This window comes from Apostichopus japonicus, chromosome 19 (genome assembly GCF_037975245.1).
Source record: "Apostichopus japonicus isolate 1M-3 chromosome 19, ASM3797524v1, whole genome shotgun sequence".
Lineage (NCBI taxonomy): Eukaryota > Metazoa > Echinodermata > Holothuroidea > Aspidochirotida > Stichopodidae > Apostichopus > Apostichopus japonicus.
In genome coordinates, this window is record NC_092579.1 from 14704178 (window position 1) to 14723407 (window position 19230).

General features: G+C 37.8%; 1 protein-coding gene across 3 annotated transcripts; it reads left to right on the forward strand.

Moving 5' to 3' along the window:
- Positions 1–979: 979 nt before the first annotated feature.
- LOC139959732 (annexin A4-like) lies at positions 980–18502 on the forward strand. Of its 3 annotated transcripts, XM_071957556.1 has the most exons (16): positions 1000–1145; positions 2114–2213; positions 2787–2973; positions 3013–3063; positions 4048–4299; positions 7217–7254; positions 7896–8037; positions 8514–8608; positions 9761–9874; positions 10783–10873; positions 11561–11640; positions 12444–12614; positions 13273–13348; positions 13636–13748; positions 14191–14323; positions 16193–18502. In XM_071957556.1, exons 2-15 carry the CDS (start codon positions 2163–2165, stop codon positions 14317–14319), a joined length of 1590 nt encoding a protein of 529 aa, XP_071813657.1. In that variant the 5' UTR covers positions 1000–1145; positions 2114–2162; the 3' UTR covers positions 14320–14323; positions 16193–18502. The 3 variants fall into 3 exon arrangements, with proteins under 3 accessions (XP_071813655.1, XP_071813657.1, XP_071813654.1); XM_071957554.1 differs by having other exon boundaries at positions 980–1128; positions 2787–3063; XM_071957553.1 differs by having other exon boundaries at positions 1001–1145; positions 2787–3063.
- The last annotated feature ends 728 nt before the right edge of the window (positions 18503–19230 follow it).

A 19230-nucleotide genomic window follows, 5' to 3' on the forward strand; every position in this document is an offset into this window, starting at 1 on the left:
ATATAAATGAAAATCGTAATGAGTTGGAAAATCAAGAACAGTGAAAAACCTTTCAGCCTCCACCGGGATTCGAACCACGGGCCTCCCGCTCTGTACGCGGACACCCTAACCACTAGGCTATGGACGCTGATTGTATGTCCAGAGGTTCGAAACCGGTAAGGAAGATCGTAATTCCACTGTAGGCGTTTGTCACCTGTATCGAACAATACTAGTTCTGTTTTTGGTGACATATTTTGCCTTACTCTAGAGATCAAACATGATGCTAACCAACTCGAAAATCATTTGTGATTCCTAAAGCCGGATCTCGAAAGAGATACTTTGAACAGATATATGTTTATATATATATATATATATATATATATATATATATATATATATATATATATATATATATATATATATATATATATATATATATATATATATATATATATATATATATATATATATATATATATATATAAACATTAGTGAGAGGAGAAAATGGAAACGTCCAAAATGGAGTTGTCGGTGTAAGGGGTAGGCTGAGGCGGACGCCCTTCTCGATCCGTCACTGGCTACCCTGTGTAGGCCTATATAATAGGGATCAGTGCTGTAATTATGTCACTGTTCCTCTTTCTCTTTCCGGTGTCTTGGCGCTTTTCTTCTGTTCCCTCCTTTTTCTCCTTTTCTCCTTTTTCTCTTTCTTCTTTTTCTTTTCCCTTCCTTCCTCTCCTTCCTCCTCTTTTCCCCCCTTTTTTTCCCATTTTTCTTCTCTCTATTTTTCTCTCTTCTTTTTCTTACCCGGGGGGCTCGCGCCCCCAACACCCCCCCCCCTGGATACGCGCCTGTTATCTGTCCCTCTCCCCTCCAACTCTCCCTCTCTTTTCCCACTCCCCCTCTCCTCCCCGCCCACTGTATCTGTAGCTTCTCTGATACAAACAGGAGATAATAGGCCAGATGGATGGGTCTTTGAGTTAAATGGCTTTAGGCTGAAAAGAGTTGTCCAGCCGCAGCAAGAAGTTATGCAGTCTGGTTGGATTCTCGAAGAATTGAGGGTGTCTAGGCGCGGCTAAGTCAGATCCTTCACTGTTATACTAGACCAAATATAGTTACACTGACATCCACTGTTCCAGTTCCTAGTCCGAGGCAAGTAGAAAATTTTGGTAAATATTTTCTGAGAATCAACAATCATATCCTTTTTTACAATAGAATGGCTTTTTGCAAAGCGACATTAAATGAGTTACATAGGTTAAATGTGGCAATCTTTACGCCTATACTAGAGGCCCAGTTAGCATAATGAAATTTGAAAGGTGTAACTAATAAACAAACAACCTAGACCTATATGATAATGCAGTCCAGTTACAACATTAATACTAGGCCTAAGTTGAAATTAGGCTATAGCCTACCGTGTCATTTGAATGAACGGAATACGGAAACGATAGACATTCTTGCATATTGATAGAATATAAATAGGGAAATGTTAGGCTGTCGTTCTGCATGTATTTCCTTTGATTTATGTCAAGCCATCGTAGGCTTTTTATTTCAAGGTTTACCCACTGTTCATTTGGACAAACAACAAAGACTAACGTTAGGCCTATGTTTGATAAAGGAACCATCGTTATTTGTGCAATTGCAAACACAACATACTAATTACTATAGCCTAGGCTAGGTAGCACTCTTGGTCTAATTTAGGCGTAGTCTACGCCTACTGTAAAATAGACCAAGCCTACAGGCCAACTCACCTTAAACATACTTTATTTAAGTAAGCTTTGCCAAGATATTAAAGCTTGAAAATGATCAAATGTACTATAACATAGCTTCCCAAAGGTTTATTCTCCATGCATTCCATAATCATAATGTGTTGATGAAGTAACATAAACTAGGCTGGGAATAGTAGATATTCTTCACAACTCTAATAGGATATTCAACTTATGCAACTAATTTGTAAATAAAACAGTTATATGCAGGAATTTTAGCTAATTGTTCTCTTTTTGGAAGATTTTGGGATTTTTGGAATGATTTTTATTTACAGTACCTGTGAGAAGCCAACCTTTCCTGTCCCGCCCAGTGGTAATTTTTATAACTATATGAATAGCAAGGCCTATCAGATTTTTCTGTCTCTTTCCTGCAGTGACCTAATAAATACGGTGCAGTAGTCGGACCCATATATTGAATTCAACATGAGTTACCCCCCAGGAGGTGGTTATCCGGGTTACCCAGGTCAACCCCCGGTGAGTTATAAGCATAAATAGTTGTGGCAGCAGAAACTAGAAAAAAATCTAGTTATTTCTTGAGGTTTGTATCAAAACTGTATAAACATAAATTTTGAAGGGGAAGAATTTACCCCCATTCTGACCAAACTATCATTGTTTCTTTAAGTTAGCCACTTTCTACCAAATTCAGAGCTTTCTTTTTTCTGTTTAATCATAATGCTGCCCTTGCTAATTGCTACCTGTAATAATAATACAACCCCCCTGAAATAAAAAAAGGGAGCTCTTTTGGCTTGAAATTCTCTTTTAATTTAATGCAGCTACTTTAAATGCAAATTCATGAAATAGTTTGGAATTTTGTTAGAAATCAAAAGTTTAAAGATCTACTGCCAACAATTTTAGCCACGAAACATTTTTTCGACATATTCCCTGTCTCATCACACCAGTCTTTATGACTTTTGTGGAAGGTGTACGGTTCCTTTCTCCTTTGTCTTCTGTCAATCATAAGCTTTTTAAGTGCGAGTTTAATGCCTGTGACAAATAATTAATTCTGGTTTTCATGTTATTATCATTTTAAACTTTTTCCTCTCACAGCAACCAGGATATGGGGCCCCACCTGGTGGCGCAGGTTACCCGCCAACATCTGGTTACCCACCAGCTGGTCAGCCTGGTGTAGGCTATCCTCCACAGCCAGGGTTTCCTCCTGTGGGTGCTGGCTACCCTGCAGCCTCAGGTTACCCTCCCCCTGCAGGGGGAGGATATCCTGCTCCAGCTGCAGGTGGTTATCCCCCTGCTGCAGGTGGTTACCCCCCTGCTGCAGGTGGTTATCCCCCTGCTGCAGGCGGTTACCCTCCTGCCGGTTATCCACAAGGTACGTTTCACAGGACATTGTATATATATTTTAGTAATAATAATTTAGTGTTCACATTTGGAGTGGCATTTATTGGGTGAATGAATTTTATGATTGATTTCTCATAAAATACTGAAAATGGTACGCCTTCAGTGTGCAAGAACTGAAAAACAATTTTGCATTTTGCGCTGTGATATCAGATAAATTGTGCTTTGCTATTATTAATAAGATTTGAAAATAGTGCATATGAAATGTTTTAAAAGCTACTTCATTGATCTATTTTGTGTTATTTTAAAACATACCTACTGACTTCTGTAGCTAGCCAAAGGCAGCTGTAATTTATTACTCTTTTCAAGATATTTTTTATTACAAGATGTTTTGAATGGATTTATTCAAATTTTCTTCCCCTTATCCAAATGATATTATCATATCGTGATAATAGACCTCAAACTTCCATTTGATCCAGAGCATTACTAGCCATATCTGTAATTTTTATAAAAACAAATTGTGATTGCAACTAATAAAAAAAAATGATCTATCAACTTGTGATTGATTTGGCAGTACAAACACGGGTTGAAACAGGGATTTTTAAATTAAAGTTACTTTGTGATTATATATATGCAAGATCAAGGTGGTTCACATTGCACAACATGAATTTGACTTTGTCAAATATGTGTAAAGCAAAACTTCATGGTAAAGCATTATTGCTATAAGCTATCAAGTAGAATGTGAAAAATGACTATAATATTACCTCTCTTGGCAGATCCTTTTTTTCATCATTACTATTTTGTTCATTCAAGCTCAAGAATAACAAAGCCAAATATTTCAAGTTACCCATGTTTTTTTTTTCAGGGGGGTGGGAGGGGTTGGGTGTGTGTACTGATCTCGCAATGAAAAACATTGTTTGGCAGCTATAAAAATAAACCTAACCCCTTTATGGCACATATATGCTGAGAGTAGAAACATTGTGAGTCTCAATATTATTTTTCTCACTTTGGCTTACAGGTCAACCACCTCAGGCTGCGCCAGGATTTACAGCTCCAGCGTATGGTCAGCCACCGGCCACTTACGGCCAACAACCACCACCAGCATCGGGATACGGGCAGCCCGCTCCAGCACCATATGGTCAACAACCCGGAGGGTATGGAGCGCCACCACAGTCGTATGCTCCACCACCTGGTCAAGCTCAGCTGTATGGACAGCCAGGAGCTCCACCACCAGGAGGTGTCCCGCCGCAAGGTGGCGTTCCCCCTGCAGGTACTGGCTATCGTCCTCTTTAACAGCAAAATCCAAATATTGTGTGGAGAGGGTGAAGAGTTGTTTTGCTCTGTCAGGCCAGCAAATTTTCATTGCTCTTATCAATGACATCATGTCTCTTAACATGAAACACCTTGCTGCTTACTGCTCCCCAATCATTTCTCCCAAAAAAAATGTTGTTTGGGGATTTGGGCAATATTAGAACTCACAATAATAGAAGGATTCTACTCAACTACATGGCTATCAAAGATAGGAAAGGTTTTCAGGACTTACGTTTCGATAACATATTCAAACACGGAAGTAATGTTGCAATTTACTAAGACATTGGAAAGCTTTGAGTGTAGTAACGATAAGATGAGTTAAGTATTCAAAGAGTGTATTGATGTGGTTCTTGTTCCAGTGTGAATCTTTGCCATAGTTCTAAACCGTCAATGATCTAGATCATGTATAAATTGTTTTTCTTAGTTTGCCTAATATTTGCTCTTTTCGTCTTCTGGTGTTTGATATGGTTTGTAGTTGTGCCAAATATAACAGTTCTCCACCATAGAGATCCAAGTTCTGGTTAGCTTTGTATTACAAGTATGTACAGTATTATAGTTCAGTAATATAGAAACGTTAACTTTATTTGTTTTAACTGTTTTATCATGTTAGTGCCTCCAGACGGTTCTGGAGGGCGTGACTCTAAATTTACCTTTCGCCCATCATGCATTTCAAATGAGACAAAAGTTTTTTTGAGAACATGCAGTTGTACCATGATTGTTTTTACAAGAGTTATAACTCTGCTGTATATTTGTGACTTTTCTTCCGTATTAGTTTTTCGTGATATCCTTTGGTGAAAAGAAATCAAAAGGATAATAAGACTGGTAAACAGTTTTCTAAGAGATAAATTTGGTGTCAAATGATCAACAAAACTTTCATCTTGAGATTAACTTCTATGCATTTCTGAACTTGTTCAAGCATTGGTTTGTCAGCAACTCTTTAGCTTTACAGTAATTATTTCTCCCGTCAGAACCTCTTCTCAAGGCAAAAGCTAGAAACTAATTATAGCATGATGAAAAGTGGGATTAAACTTTTTTTCTATCTCACTTAACAGCTTGGCCAAAGATGTTTTTTTTTTTTTTCTCTTTTTTTTCTCCGTTTTGCAGTACCTTTAAAATTTCCTGATTGTATGTAAAAAAAAAAATTCTTCAAGGTAGTTTTTTTGTTTTTTTCTCGATAAACATGAAAACAAAGTACTATTGTATTTTAAAATCTTTAACCATTGTACTTTTGAAAAGATATATTTTCTGAAGAGAAGGATTGCAATACACAGGCAAAAATATTTATTCTCACTTTCTGTTTTGTCTTCTTTGAAGTTTTGAGGGTCAAAGAGAAAAAAAACTATTCCAATGAAAATAATCCACATGATTCTTGCTGATCATAGAGGTTTCAGGGATTGGACATAAGTTTGGGACATTTGTCAAGTTGCTTGAGCAAGTTCAGAGAAAATGGGTTGTGCGTAACTATTCATCTTAAATATACTTGTCATATAATTAAAACCATTTTACTCTTCTTGAAATGTGAGTATTATGCTAGTCTAGGGTCATTTGACCCCTAAATTATTTCATTTATTAATATGACATTGCATAGTAAGAAAACTTCTAACCATATTGCATTGCATGTCCATATAAAGACATTTTGAGTTTTCTTTGGGCAAAGACAGGTCAACAGAAGCACCAAATGGATTTTTGGTTGGGTTCAGGTAGGAAAGGGGAGGAGTGGGGTAGAAGAAGTCAGGTAACTGTTGTAGCTATGTGCAACATGACTCCGGCTCTGTGTAATTGCTCGGTTATATCATTGGCCTTAATTTTTAAGAAGGTTCAGCAAACCAGTTTCCCCTCCCTCTATTGTTCAGTACATAAGTCATAGGGATTCGTTTCTTGTGAAAACAGAGAAACGGAAAATCAAAAGTGTTGAAAAAGCCCTCAACAGATTCCAGGAATATGACACCCTTTGCTTTCGACTACTCGTCCCTCTTCGTCCAACTGACCAGATAACGATAAGCAGCCTTGAAAGGTTACATCCTAAAGTAACTGAGTTGCATAAAGTTCCTCATGGCATTCATAGCAAACATGGAATAGTGGAATACATGATTTCACTTGATTTGATTTTATCTGCTGTGCAATATTTCCTAATATTGAGATATTAGCATTGAAAAGCTTGTCCTATCTAAATATAACTGTTACAAACATCATGATTCTAACCACCACGGAATATTGAATCCAGAATGGGCAAATTTACAAACTGTGTAAACATGTATAGCAGCTGTATTGATACACACTGCACCATTGAACCATAGAACACTGAACCACTGAACTGAAACAGAAAAACGAACCATAGATAACCATAACTAACAAAATGCAGAGCCTTCAATAGTGCTGTATGACAGTTCCATGCATTCGCTACATAACACAGAAAACAATATGTATGAGAGTGCCATTGCTAAAAATAGCAGAATCAAAATGAACAAGCAAGTCATTGATTAACTGGCAAGACCAGTTTCATTACTTTTCTAGCATTTTAATAGGCAATGGCTAATCACCCTCTTGAGAGACATGTGGAATAAGTGGTTTGTTTATTAAACTCAGTTTTTGTGTTTCCATCATTGTCTAGAAATACGTTATAAAACAAAAAGTGGACCTCCACTATCAATTCTTTCCCTTCCATGGTAACACTCGTCAAGCCTTACTTTCTTGTTACAGTAGGTCTTATTGTGTGAAATAACAAATTAAGATAGAACCAGATTTAAAGAAACCATCAGAGGTCTGTCTTTTCATTCTTGGTAGTTTTTTTTTTAATATATCCATTTTTCTCTCCTGCTATTCTTCATATGATTTTGTCTTTATTATTATTATTGCAATCACCATTATCTCTACAGGAGCTCCACCACCAGCTGCAGCCCCAGCTAAGCCTCAGGTAAATCATTTTGTGCCTTGTTTCTTCTTTTCTATTTCTTTTTCTTCATTATTTTTGAGGGGACAGTTAATCTAATTGGGAGCACAAATCTTGTATCTTTACTCCCCTCCCCCCCCCCATCCTGTAAAATGTCTGGCAACAATCAGCTAGTAACTCTCAAACTTTGTTAACTGTTATATTCAGGATGACATTTATTTCCATTTCTTAAGGTTTCTTAAGATGGTTTTGGAATGAAGATGTGTAATTATGTGGTAAAATACTCTTGGGGAAGGGGGGGGGGGGCTTTCAGTGAGATTTGATTATTTGTGATATATGGTGCTCTTGTAAACTTGCAAAATTCTTATAACAGTTCATATCTCTTATTGACCAACTGATGAATCATCCCAACTAAACCAACCCCACCTAGTTTAGGAGCATAGCTAGATTTTTGTTTTTTGTTTGTGGGGGGGGGGGGCTAGCCCTCTCTTTCTCCTCATTTCCCTGTGGCTGCACCATTGATGATTGACATATCCATTCCTTTGTTCCTAATTATTTTGTCCCATTTCTGAAGTTAGTCAGAAAAGTAAAACCTAAGTGTAATTCCTAGAAATTCTCATAATTTTTGTTTCCTCCCCCTGCCTTTTATATTTAATATCATGTAGGCACCCCCTCCTGTCAGCCAGCCACCAACTGCTGCCATGCAGAACCTGTCCATGACGGAGTCTCATGGTACCGTCAAACCGGCAAGCCCATTTGATGCAGAGGCTGATTGTGAGTCACTGAGGAAGGCCATGAGGGGTGCAGGTGAGGTCCATGACAGTATTTTTGGTACCATAGACAATAGGTGTCTCACTCATCTAGGCAGGGTAGTGAGGGGGGGGGGGGGAGAGTTCAAAAGTTTTTGCACTTGCTGGGTTGCTAATCTTTAACGTCACAAATTTTAGGATGTTTGAAATTACAGAAAATTTGTAAATAGTATTTTCTTGGGTGCACTGACCCTCCCAAGTTATTCCGAGACATGAAAGAGGGTACACCTAGAGATATATATTTTTTTAAATTATTAATAATGAGAAAAACACAAAAATAGAATTGAAAATAAATAGTCCATGGCATACAGTATCCTGGCATGTAGACTTAATTATATGCACCATTTCATGTCAAACATTTGGATCCCCCGCCCCCACCATACTAGAGTCAGGCCACATCCCCTCCTTGAAATCCTGGATCCATCCCTGTCTCCCCCGATTGCTCAGTTTAGCTCATTTTTCATTTTGTTACAGGAACCGATGAAAATGTCATCATCACTATGATCTCCAGCAGGAGCAATAAGCAGCGGCAGGAGATAAGACTGAGGTACAAGACCATGTATGGCAAGGTATGGCTTTCATATTGTTTCACTTAGAGCAGGACTGCTGCTAAACAGTTTCTTTCAGTTTCTTTTTACCTAATTGAGATCATCTTTATACAGTATGTGTACTACCATGTCATACCTTAAAGCACTTTAACTGACAGTAGTATGGTCCGTTAAACAAGCTGTTTCTATGGGAACGTTATCAGTATGTCTGCTGCGAAGTGTGATGTCAATGCACTGTACAGAGTGGGACCAGTATTAGATAATTGTCCCAACTCGCTGAGGTGGTACTAGCATTTATAAAAAACTTGCTGCAATCTGATTTTTGGTAATTGTTGTTTGAAGCAATAACACATCTTATATTTTCAATGACAAATATTTGGGGCAAAAATATGACATTAAAGGAACGTTAGGTTGATCAGTGAATTATATATCTTTTTTGCTAACTTTGGTAAAGCTGTGAAAACTTCAAAACCGTTTTCTATTTGTCTACAACTTTTTCACCAAAAAAAGACCCTTAAAAATGAGAATACAAATTTTACTTTGTCTGTTGTAATTTGATCAAAACAAATCATATCAAATCTGGTGTTTCAAATTCAGCTTCTAATGCTTATTCAGAAAACACAGTTGTCTATGGTGTATCCAACACCTTATTCTCCCAGTGAAATCAGTTATTTATTATCCTTCACAAACAAAACCCTTTTCCCATATTTTCTGTATATATTTTGGTGATCAATGGTGTGGATCACTGGGCGTGTCCAGTACCCAGCCAGCCTCACAGTCAATATTTTTCGTCTCTCATCAGAAGTCCGTACTGACATGGGCTGATCCCGATTATTTTGCATGTATAGGTCTTTAATTTGTTAGTCAATAGTGTCTTGGTTGGTTTGCAGGAAACAAATGCATAAAAATTTAGTGGACCTGACGTATTGATAGTATGGCAGGATCTCATTTCATAGGCAGTTTGACAAATGACCAAAGCAAAACTTTTTCGAGGGGAATGACCGATGGGTGAATCGATAGCGCAAACTTTTCTCTATGTATCTTTTCTTTTACCCGCTTTGAATTTAAGGTTTTTTTTTATTTTTTTAAGGACAAATATTTTGTACCTATTTCTTATTCTTTACTTTCATCACACCGCCAACTTTTGTCTCATCTTCTCTTCCTTTGTGTCAGGACCTTATGAATGACTTGAAGTCAGAGCTGAGCGGTAACCTGGAACAGTGCCTCTTGGCAATGTTTGAGCCAACAACTCTCTACGATGCCAAGCAGTTAAGGAAAGCTATGAAGGTGATCTTTCATTTATCTAAATATTTCTGAATATCGTATCCTTGCATCCCGCCGTCACTCTTGTCATGTTCTCTCACGACAAGTAAACAAGATTTATCCTCATTTGGCAGTCTTCATAATCCACGTACCAGCGGCAAAGATTTGGTGGATTATTCAAGAAATGAGATACACAACCTTCTCCATAAATTCCCATATTTTAACTTTCTCAAACGGAAATGGTCCTGGAGGGGGGTTGTCCTAGGTTTACTGAGTAATGCTTAAACTAGGTTCTCAACGGCTAGTTTTCACCCTACAAAGTTTTCGTTTTTTTGTTCAAATATTTCGTGTTGATTAATTTTTCTTCAATAATTAAAATGATTCCTTGCAATTTAAAACTTTTCTTCGCTCGAACAAACCCCAATGAATAGTTTCTTGGAGTATTTGAAAATTAGATATTAAATAACTTCAAACAATCAATCCATCCTCACAAATCTTGCATCTTTGGTTCACCCCAACTTCCATGTGGTTCGGATTGCGTCATTTGCACCAATTATCCTAGCCTCCATCTCTTACCATCTCATCTACATCGCCAGACACAATTAAGGATATAAACATCTAGAAATTGGCTGCCTCTGACACAACAAATAAATCACTGTCTCTTTGAAATGATTGTGGCGAGAGTGTTTAATCTACTCGTATATATCGATGGCACCTTCATAGGCAGTTTGACAAATGACCAAAGCAAAACTTGTTCGATGGGTGAATCGATAGCGCAAACTTTTCTCTTTGTATCTAGAAATTGGCTGCCTCGGACACAACAAATTAATCACTGTCTCTTTGAAATGATTGTGGAGAAAGTATGTTTAATCTACTCGTATATATCGATGGCACCTTCTTATCACTTTCCCTCTTCCATTTCCACTTTGTAGGGTGCGGGCACCGACGAATCGTGTCTGATTGAGATTCTCTGCACACGAACTAACCAAGAAATTAAAGAAATCAAGGAGCAGTACAAGAGTTGTAAGTTCTGGCACAAAATATACCACATCATTTATTGAAAATGGGTGGGCCTAATTTTCTAGTTTTCCCCCCGGGACCAAGTTTTGCCTCATACTAAAGGTTTCTGTGTATAGGACCACATCTTTGCACCTGTATAGCAAGTTATCCACTTTACATAGCATTTTTGCGATGCCATACTGGATAAATCTATTCCCTGCTAGTGGTGTAACATTCTTTAAGGTGATCTAGATGTAGTTTTAAATGACCAACAGGAACATTACATATTGAAAATACCCTACAATCTACCAGTCTTTTCTCAAACTGGAACTTGAAATAAGTTCTATCCTTGGACCTTTTTGTTGCATGGGAAGGTGGATGGTGGTGAGGAGAGTAAGGGGGGGGGGTGGGAAGAAGGGTTTAATTTGTTCATCCAGTGGTTTCAACATGTATAAAGTCATCTAATTATGCTAATTATATTCTTAGAAAAACAAGTGTCTACTACCTATGGCACATTCTTAAAATTCCCGGGACTGATTTTTTACATTTGATAAAAGGAAGAAATAGTCTCACTTATTTCATTGTTTTGTTATTTTCTTTTGTTGTCATTTTGTTCTTCTTCTTCTTGTTGTTTTTTTTTTGTGCATATCGACTTTTCAATTGACTTTGACTTTTTGCAAGTAATATTTCTCTTTCAACATTCCCCTGCAGTTTTCCAGCGAGATTTGGAGAAAGATTGCGTCAGTGAAACCAGTGGCCACTTCAAGAGACTCCTTGTCTCCCTGTGTCAGGTAACATATTCTTTTTTCTGCTATTAACCAATATCTGAAAATTGCTTGACATTATAAATTGGTATGCTGTGGTGTATAAGTACCCTGCATTGTAATGACGGCTCAAAATGTAGTAGGCTCAAAATTGTCACATTTATTATTTCTGATCAACTGGGAAATTACCAGGTCTTGAGTCACTCACCAAATTGCTGATCAGATTACAGTTGCGATCAAAAGCTCAATTTTACTTAACCATTGTCGCAACTTTAACCTGTTTTTGTCAACCTCAGGATATCTATACCTCCTTGCAAACTGCTCATGTGCTCCATATGTATTTAAAGGCAAGTAACTGCTGAGCGGGGTTACCCTCTGGTTATGAAACCAGAGCAGGGTTTCCCTCTGGTTCCATTTGCCAATGTAAAGTGTTTGGTGGCAATGATTATCTCATTTGGGGGACAGAAGGATAGGGGTGGGGGAGGGGGGTAGCGACGACAAGATATATCATCGAAAATGACAACTTCAACGAAAATTATCTCCCTCAAAATATGTTTAGGCTCTCTACTTGGCGGTACTGAAGTTATTAGCATAAACATGGGTGCTGCTCTGACGAAATCTGATCAACGTAATATGCAAATATGCAAGTATGAAAATGACACCTTCAACGAACATATCACCTTAAAATATGATCAGTTTCTCTACATGGTGGAACTGAAGTTATGAGCATAAACATGGGTGCAGCTCTGACGAAATCCATCAATGTAATATGCAATGTGAGTCTATAAAGTTTCATTTTTATAAAAGAATGTTGTATCTTCGACTTTTAGGCGAATAGAGATGAAACCAACTCAGTGGATATGGCCAAAGCCACAAAGGAAGCAAATGAGCTATTTCAAGCAGGAGAGAAGAAATGGGGCACCGATGAGTCTCGTTTCAACGTAGTCCTGGCAAGCCGAAGCTTCCCACAGTTGCGTGCCACATTCACCGAATATGTCAAGGTAGGGTAGGCTGTCTGCATTGTTTTCGATCATTCGGTGTATCCATACTGGGGCAGACAGACCGATTTGACAAATACAGCAACATAGCCTTCTAGTCAAATCCGATGTTTGGTACGCTTAATGTAAGATTATGGGTACTTAACCTTGTAAGAAAGGTTGTATTCACTAGTGGGCTAACTCTCTGCACGTTGTCTTAGGAGGGAGAGGAGGGGGTGGGACCCAGTCTTAGGAGGGAGAGAAGGTGGTGGGCCCTGTCTTAGGAGGTAGAGAAGGGGTGGGGCCCTGTCTTAGGAGGTAGAGGAGGGGTGGTGCCCTGTCTTAGGAGGGGGTGGGGCTCACACTATTTATTGCTCTCCATGCCACTGATGGAGGGGCCCAAGTGATTGTCTTTCCCTGGGGCAGAGATGTGCTGCTCCACACCTGTCAAATGAAGTCATACTTAAATTTCCCCTAACAGTCCTCTCTCACCATTTGTTAGCTTAAGTGTTATTTATGAGTAGGTGATGCTGTCTGTTATTAAAGACATCATCGAATGGTCTTCATGGAACAGTATGTGCTCATTCAAAGGTGCACGGTTTGTAGTGGCTAGTCTTCATCATAGAATATGCCTATGACTTGCCAAGTGCATTTGCAAATTTCTTCTTTTATTTTTTTTTAGATTTCACAAAGAGATATCCTGAATTCTATTGATAGGGAGATGTCTGGAGATCTCAAAGAGGGATTTAAGACAGTTGGTAAATATGATATTTATTGCGTATTTTTTTTTTCTTTTTTTTTCTTGTTGTGTGTTTGTTGCTTTGCTTATATAATATGGTAGCATATTACCATGATTTTGATCTTGGGATAGCCTGGTGAGTTAAGTTTTGTATGATTTGGTCTGAAATCTAACAATACAACTTAGTGTCCCATGATTTAACAATCTGAGTATAATAGTACAGAAGCATGTGGTATGAATGCACAGCAATCATCTTAACGACCTTACATCATGCTTACTGAAAACAATTCTATTCTTAAACTTCAGTGCAGTGTGCTTCGAGCCGACCGACATACTTTGCTGAGAGGGTATGGAAGTCAATGAAAGGGGCTGGAACCGATGATAATACTCTGATCCGTGTCGTAGTGTCCAGATCTGAGGTATGTAAAACCATCCTGTAAAAGTAGGTCATAGGATGGTTAGCATCAGCCCTGTAAGAGGAGTATCTTGTAGATTAATGAGTACACTCACAAATCATCTGTTCGCCAGTAAGATTTGCGCATCAGCCCTGTAAGAGTATCTTGTAGATTTCCGAGTACACTCTCAAATCATCTGTTCGCCAGTAAGATTTACACATCAGCCCTGTAAGAGTATCTTGTAGATTTCCGAGTACACTCGCAAATCATCTGTTCGCCAGTAAGATTTGCACATCAGCCCTGTAAGAGTTTGTCATGGAGTTACTTGCAGATCCTCTACAGAGAGTGATATTCCAAGAATTTATGCAATCATAGTTACATCCTTCCAAAGAAGCAATGTATTGACGATCCCAGTGGAAAGGATACTTGCTACTATATATAAAATATAATATTTCCTTTTAAACAGATTGATCTGGTCGAAATCAAGACAGCATTTTTGCAGATGTACCACAAGACTCTGTATAAGATGATTGAAGGTGACACCAGCGGAGACTACAAGAAGTTGCTCCTAGCTCTCGTCGGATCAAGCATTTAAGTTTGTGAGTATTTCAGGTGTGATTGTTTTCCCCTTCTATTTCTGCATTACTTTGGACCATGTCGGATGTTTAAAGGAATGGCTAGATAAGTCCTATGCACTTGGTGCCCAGAGCTCCTTTTGCCAATATTCAGGCTACCTACAGTTCCAACTATATAACAGTGAGAATAAACATAGAAATAACCGGGATCAAATGTTACCAATTGTGCCTCCACTTATGTTGCATACAAGAAACTCAAAGTGACCTAAATGTCTTGTTTAAAGTGGCCTAATGTTATCGTCATGGGTGCACTTTCATACGTTAGGGGATGAAGAAAGAGTTACGAGGAACAGGAGTTCAATAGTTAGTTTGGTTCTATGAGTATCGAAGCTGAAAGAATTGAAAAGAATATTGGAAAAAAAACACCTTCAGAGGTAATTTTGCTTGTAAGTTTCAGTACACCGAGATGTACTGTCATCATATCTAAACATTTGTAATGAGCTCTCACATTATTTTGTCAGGTTACCATGATCTCGTGACCACAAATTGCTTAACTAGCTCCTTCTTTTGAGGAACAAAAACTTGGTTAAGCACTAAAATGCCTTTTTTGTTGCTAGTTTGGTGGGGATTTGTGAAAGATTGTAGCAAAATCTGCCCAAGGTTTCCTTAAAAACATGATAATCATTACAGTTTATTTAATGGTCATAAACTCACATAGTAGGTGTTCTTTTTGTTTTCCACTATCTAAGATAGAGAGAGATGTTAAGTGGTTTAAATAGTTTTGTTGCATTTAGATCAATTTCAAAATATAGAGCCACCAGCAATAGGGTTCTGATAATAAGGTTGCACTAAATAGTGGAATATGGGCGAGGCGGAGGCTGGATTGAAGGGCAACCAAAATTGTCGAGGATGACTTTGCAAAGGCGATATACGATTCTGTGATTAGGAAAGTGTTAGCAAAGTCTCTTGAAAGCACAACTCTTGTTTGATTCAAAAATTGGATAGACTTGAGAAATACAAGTAACATGGACACTGCGAAGTTTGAACACCTAAACACCCCAAAACTATAACTTCCTTTTATTGACAAATATGTAAGTACTTGCTTGCACACAGGTCATTTTGGAGAGAAAATAACAGTAGTTTCGTACTTTTTGGTGAAATTGACTCTTCCTTTAGGTTGTCATGGTGAAATCGTTTGTTCTTAGGGGTGTCCGAACTTTGCAGTGTTCTGAACTTCGCAATACTGACTATAGTACCGTACACCATCAGTGTTTACATTAACCTGGGCCGACTAAGTCAATGGGGAGACGCACAGACAACCGTACCATCATGGCGGGGGGAGGGGAGGGCTGGGGTCTTTTACAGTAGATTCTCATATACAGCCAGGATCCATACAGATCAAGTTTCTCTATGAGACGGAAAATAAATCTAAACAACGTTATCATCCAAACCTAACTAACTATTCTAAAATTTACCGTAAATGCCAGATATACTTGCGTTCTGTTGTCTACGGGAGGCTTTATCTCTTCTAATTGACAAAGGGTTAAATAATATGTAAGTAGCACCTTAGAGCACGTCGTCAAATGATCCTCTATGGTTGGTATGTTTTGATACTGTGGCTTGATCCCTCCAGGGTCATCTTACATTCGATGCTGTACACTACTGCCAGCTGAGGAGGTATCCGGCTATAAATTGTGGCCGTTTCTTGTGCAGAGGTTGTTTGGATTCCTTGGGGGGAGGGGGGCTTGGGATTATTTTGTGCTCTCAATTTAGTAAAATGATGCTTGTCTTTTTTACGTCATTTCTGTATTTCAGGTGACTTTACACATATATATCTTACCAGTTTGATTTACTTTCATGTCTTTTTTCTTCTTTCTCCTTTGGTTTTTACAGATAGTTTTTGTTCGGGCTTTACCTTTCAACGTTTTGGTGTTTATCCGTTTCGGTCATACTTAACATTATCAAGGTTCCCAAAAACAAATCGGTGTCTCGCTGAGTGGTCTGTCGCATATATCAGTATAGTATTCCATATAATCTAGAATTCTTTTATAATAAATTGCTGTTTCCTTAAGCGCAATAATAGATTCAAATTCTACTTTGAATTTTTTTTTCTACACCCTACAAACTTCTGGAAAGGTTATGTTTACCTTTTCCATTGTTTGTCGTTGCCTTCCCTGTCTTCATTGTGATGGAACTGAGCGGAGGGGATGAGAGGATAATGAGGCGTACATGTGTAATTTTTAGACAACTCCAGACTTTTTGGTCAATTTTCCTATCATAAGAATATGTCTTGTCAACTAGTTCTCATTGATTTACAATGTTTCCGAGCATTGAGCTCAACACAAAAGGAATTGGGTGCAATATGTCTAATCAACTATGCTCATTGATTTACAAAGAAAAATTGTCACCAAGAATAATTTTTGGTGAAATATATCAGTTTTAATAATGAAAAAATAATATTCATAATAACTAGTCTCATATAGCACAGACTCCAGAAAAGTTTGCAATGCTCTATATGGGTGCTGAAGGTGCAAAAACTAATAGAGTTGAGAGAAAAGAGAAGCTTCAAGACAGTGCCTGAATTAAATAATAATAGAATCCAAAGACCTAAGTTCAATCGGCAGGAAGTTCCATAAACGAGGTGCAGCATTTGTACCTGACATTAGAACGTGAAGTTGAAATTGGTAATGCGAACGTATTGGTTTACATTTAGCTTGCTGATGTAGGAAAAAATTAAGATAGGTTGGGTTACAAATTTTTATTGGCACAAAAAGCTAGAATGAGGATTTTTGTAGTCAATACAGAGTCTTATTGGTAACCAGTGTAGTTCTTCCAGTATAGGAGGGATGGGGGTAAACCTGTTCGCCCTATGGATGATTCGAGTAGCCGTGTTCTGGATTCTTTACAATCTCGATAGTTGGAATGTAGCTACACTAAAGAGAAGAGATTTGCCATAATCAAAGCCTACTCCAGATTACAGCATTAATCAGTTTCTCAGTAGCAGGTCTATAGAGAATTTCCTAAGTCGCCCCACCCGCCTAATATTGAACATTGTCGACATATGTGGTTAACTTGCTGATCCATAGAAAGGTGAGTGTCCATGTACACACCGAGATTGCGGACTACAGGAACAGAGCTTTATGACCTTGTCACTAATTTTTAAAGAAAGCTGATTTGATCCCAATACATCATTATACCTACTTCGGAAATCAATTACCTCAGTTTTTTCATCGTTTAACTTATAGATAGTTATTTGACATCCATAGCCTGACTTCCTGAATGCACGGCTTCATCTTAGATACAGCTAATTTAAGATGTTTTGGATCAAAGGCAACATAACGTTGCGTATCATCAGCATACAACATATACGTAATATCATAAGAACTAATAATACTATAAAAGCCTACTAGTAATAAGACTCTTACTGCTTGTTATTTGTCTGTACCTCTGTCTGTCTGACTGTCTGTTTGTGAGTGCATATGTGTCCACACAACATGGACCATTGCCATGTTTCTGGGATAAAGAACAGCCACAGGAACCCATTCAGGATAAAATGTTCCATGAAACGTGTTTGTTCATTGTATGAGATGTATCTACCTGTGTGTCTATCATTGGGTTTGTTGCCAGGTAACTATAAGATGTGCCAATGTGGTCCCAGTAAGTTAACCTACAGAAGTCCATGTAATATTTTGTCCCCTCATTGCTGTTCTATATGGGTTTTTAATTTGATCAGGTGTTTAATTTGATCGTTGTCTAAAAGTAATGAAAAACTAATTATGTCTTTCTATGAATAGTTAATAAAAGCTTTGCCTTAAGATAATTACTGTTAATGCATTACCTGCCAACAATAATCATAGCCGATAAAATTGCTCCTTTCTTGCACTGTTTCCAATTAAACAGTGAACGGCTCGGACATTCAATGTGTCAACAAAATATATCAAACACAACTTTCAACGTTGTTATTTGGTAAGAATATTTTAAGAATTTAATATCAGGTGAACAGTAAAGGAAAAAAGGGGTATTTACAAATATAGTGACATACTTTTGTCAATAAAAAAAAATAATCTTATGTTGCAACAAAAGTCTATGTTTAATTTTGAAATTAAAAGTTTCATCTACTTTATTGACATATGTCGTGTATCAGCCTATTAGTTATTTTCCATAGAAGAAAAATATAATAAAAATGACCTTAAGGTGAAACAATATTGTGTTTAATGGTATTTTATTTCTAATGACCTTGTCAATTTCACATATTTTATAACAGCAAAAGTCAATATGATAATTCCAGTTGTTTCCAAAGAGGGATGCTTTAATTGGTACTGACTGTAAATTAGCAGATTCTGGTGCTGGTGTACAAACCCACACATTTTAACCCCCATCCCTTTCGCTGTCAAAAAAAGGAGTAATTAGCAAACTTGGGGTGTAGACCTAATTATGGACCTAAATTATGCCATAAAGATGCCTCAGAATGCACTATTTCAAGTCTAAAATTATACGTTTCGCTTAGGGAGGTCCCCACATCCCCTGTGGGAGTCAGCCTTAACAACTTCAAGGCTACACCCTCCTTTTTCATTTTGATGACAAGGAGAAACCTATGCAAGTCATGATGGCGTGTGGTGTGTGTGTGTGATGCCCAGCTTGTAAACCTGCTATACTAAGTTATGAAGCATGGGTACTTTTCATACATGGCATGTGAGTACAGTATAGAAAGTAGAACCCTACTGTTTTTTGGTCACCAGAGGTCATATGCTGTAAACACATCTCATTACAGGAAGTATGAATACATTTTATACTTGGCGTGTTTATGCGTGATATTGAGTAAGAAGACCCCTGTTTTTGGTGCAGGTCAAAGATCATATGAGGTCACCAGAGGTCAAATATTGAAAACCTTGTAAACGCGATATTTCAAGTTAGGAATCATGGATACTTTG

Excerpts from the sequence above, each read along its gene's own strand:
- LOC139959732 (XM_071957554.1), top strand. The coding sequence starts at position 2,163 with ATGAGTTACCCCCCAGGAGGTGGTTATCCGGGTTACCCAGGTCAACCC. Across the intron at positions 7,255-7,895 it reads CAGCCCCAGCTAAGCCTCAG|GCACCCCCTCCTGTCAGCCA; the intron begins GTAAATCATTTT and ends AATATCATGTAG. Across the intron at positions 12,615-13,272 it reads CATTCACCGAATATGTCAAG|ATTTCACAAAGAGATATCCT; the intron begins GTAGGGTAGGCT and ends ATTTTTTTTTAG.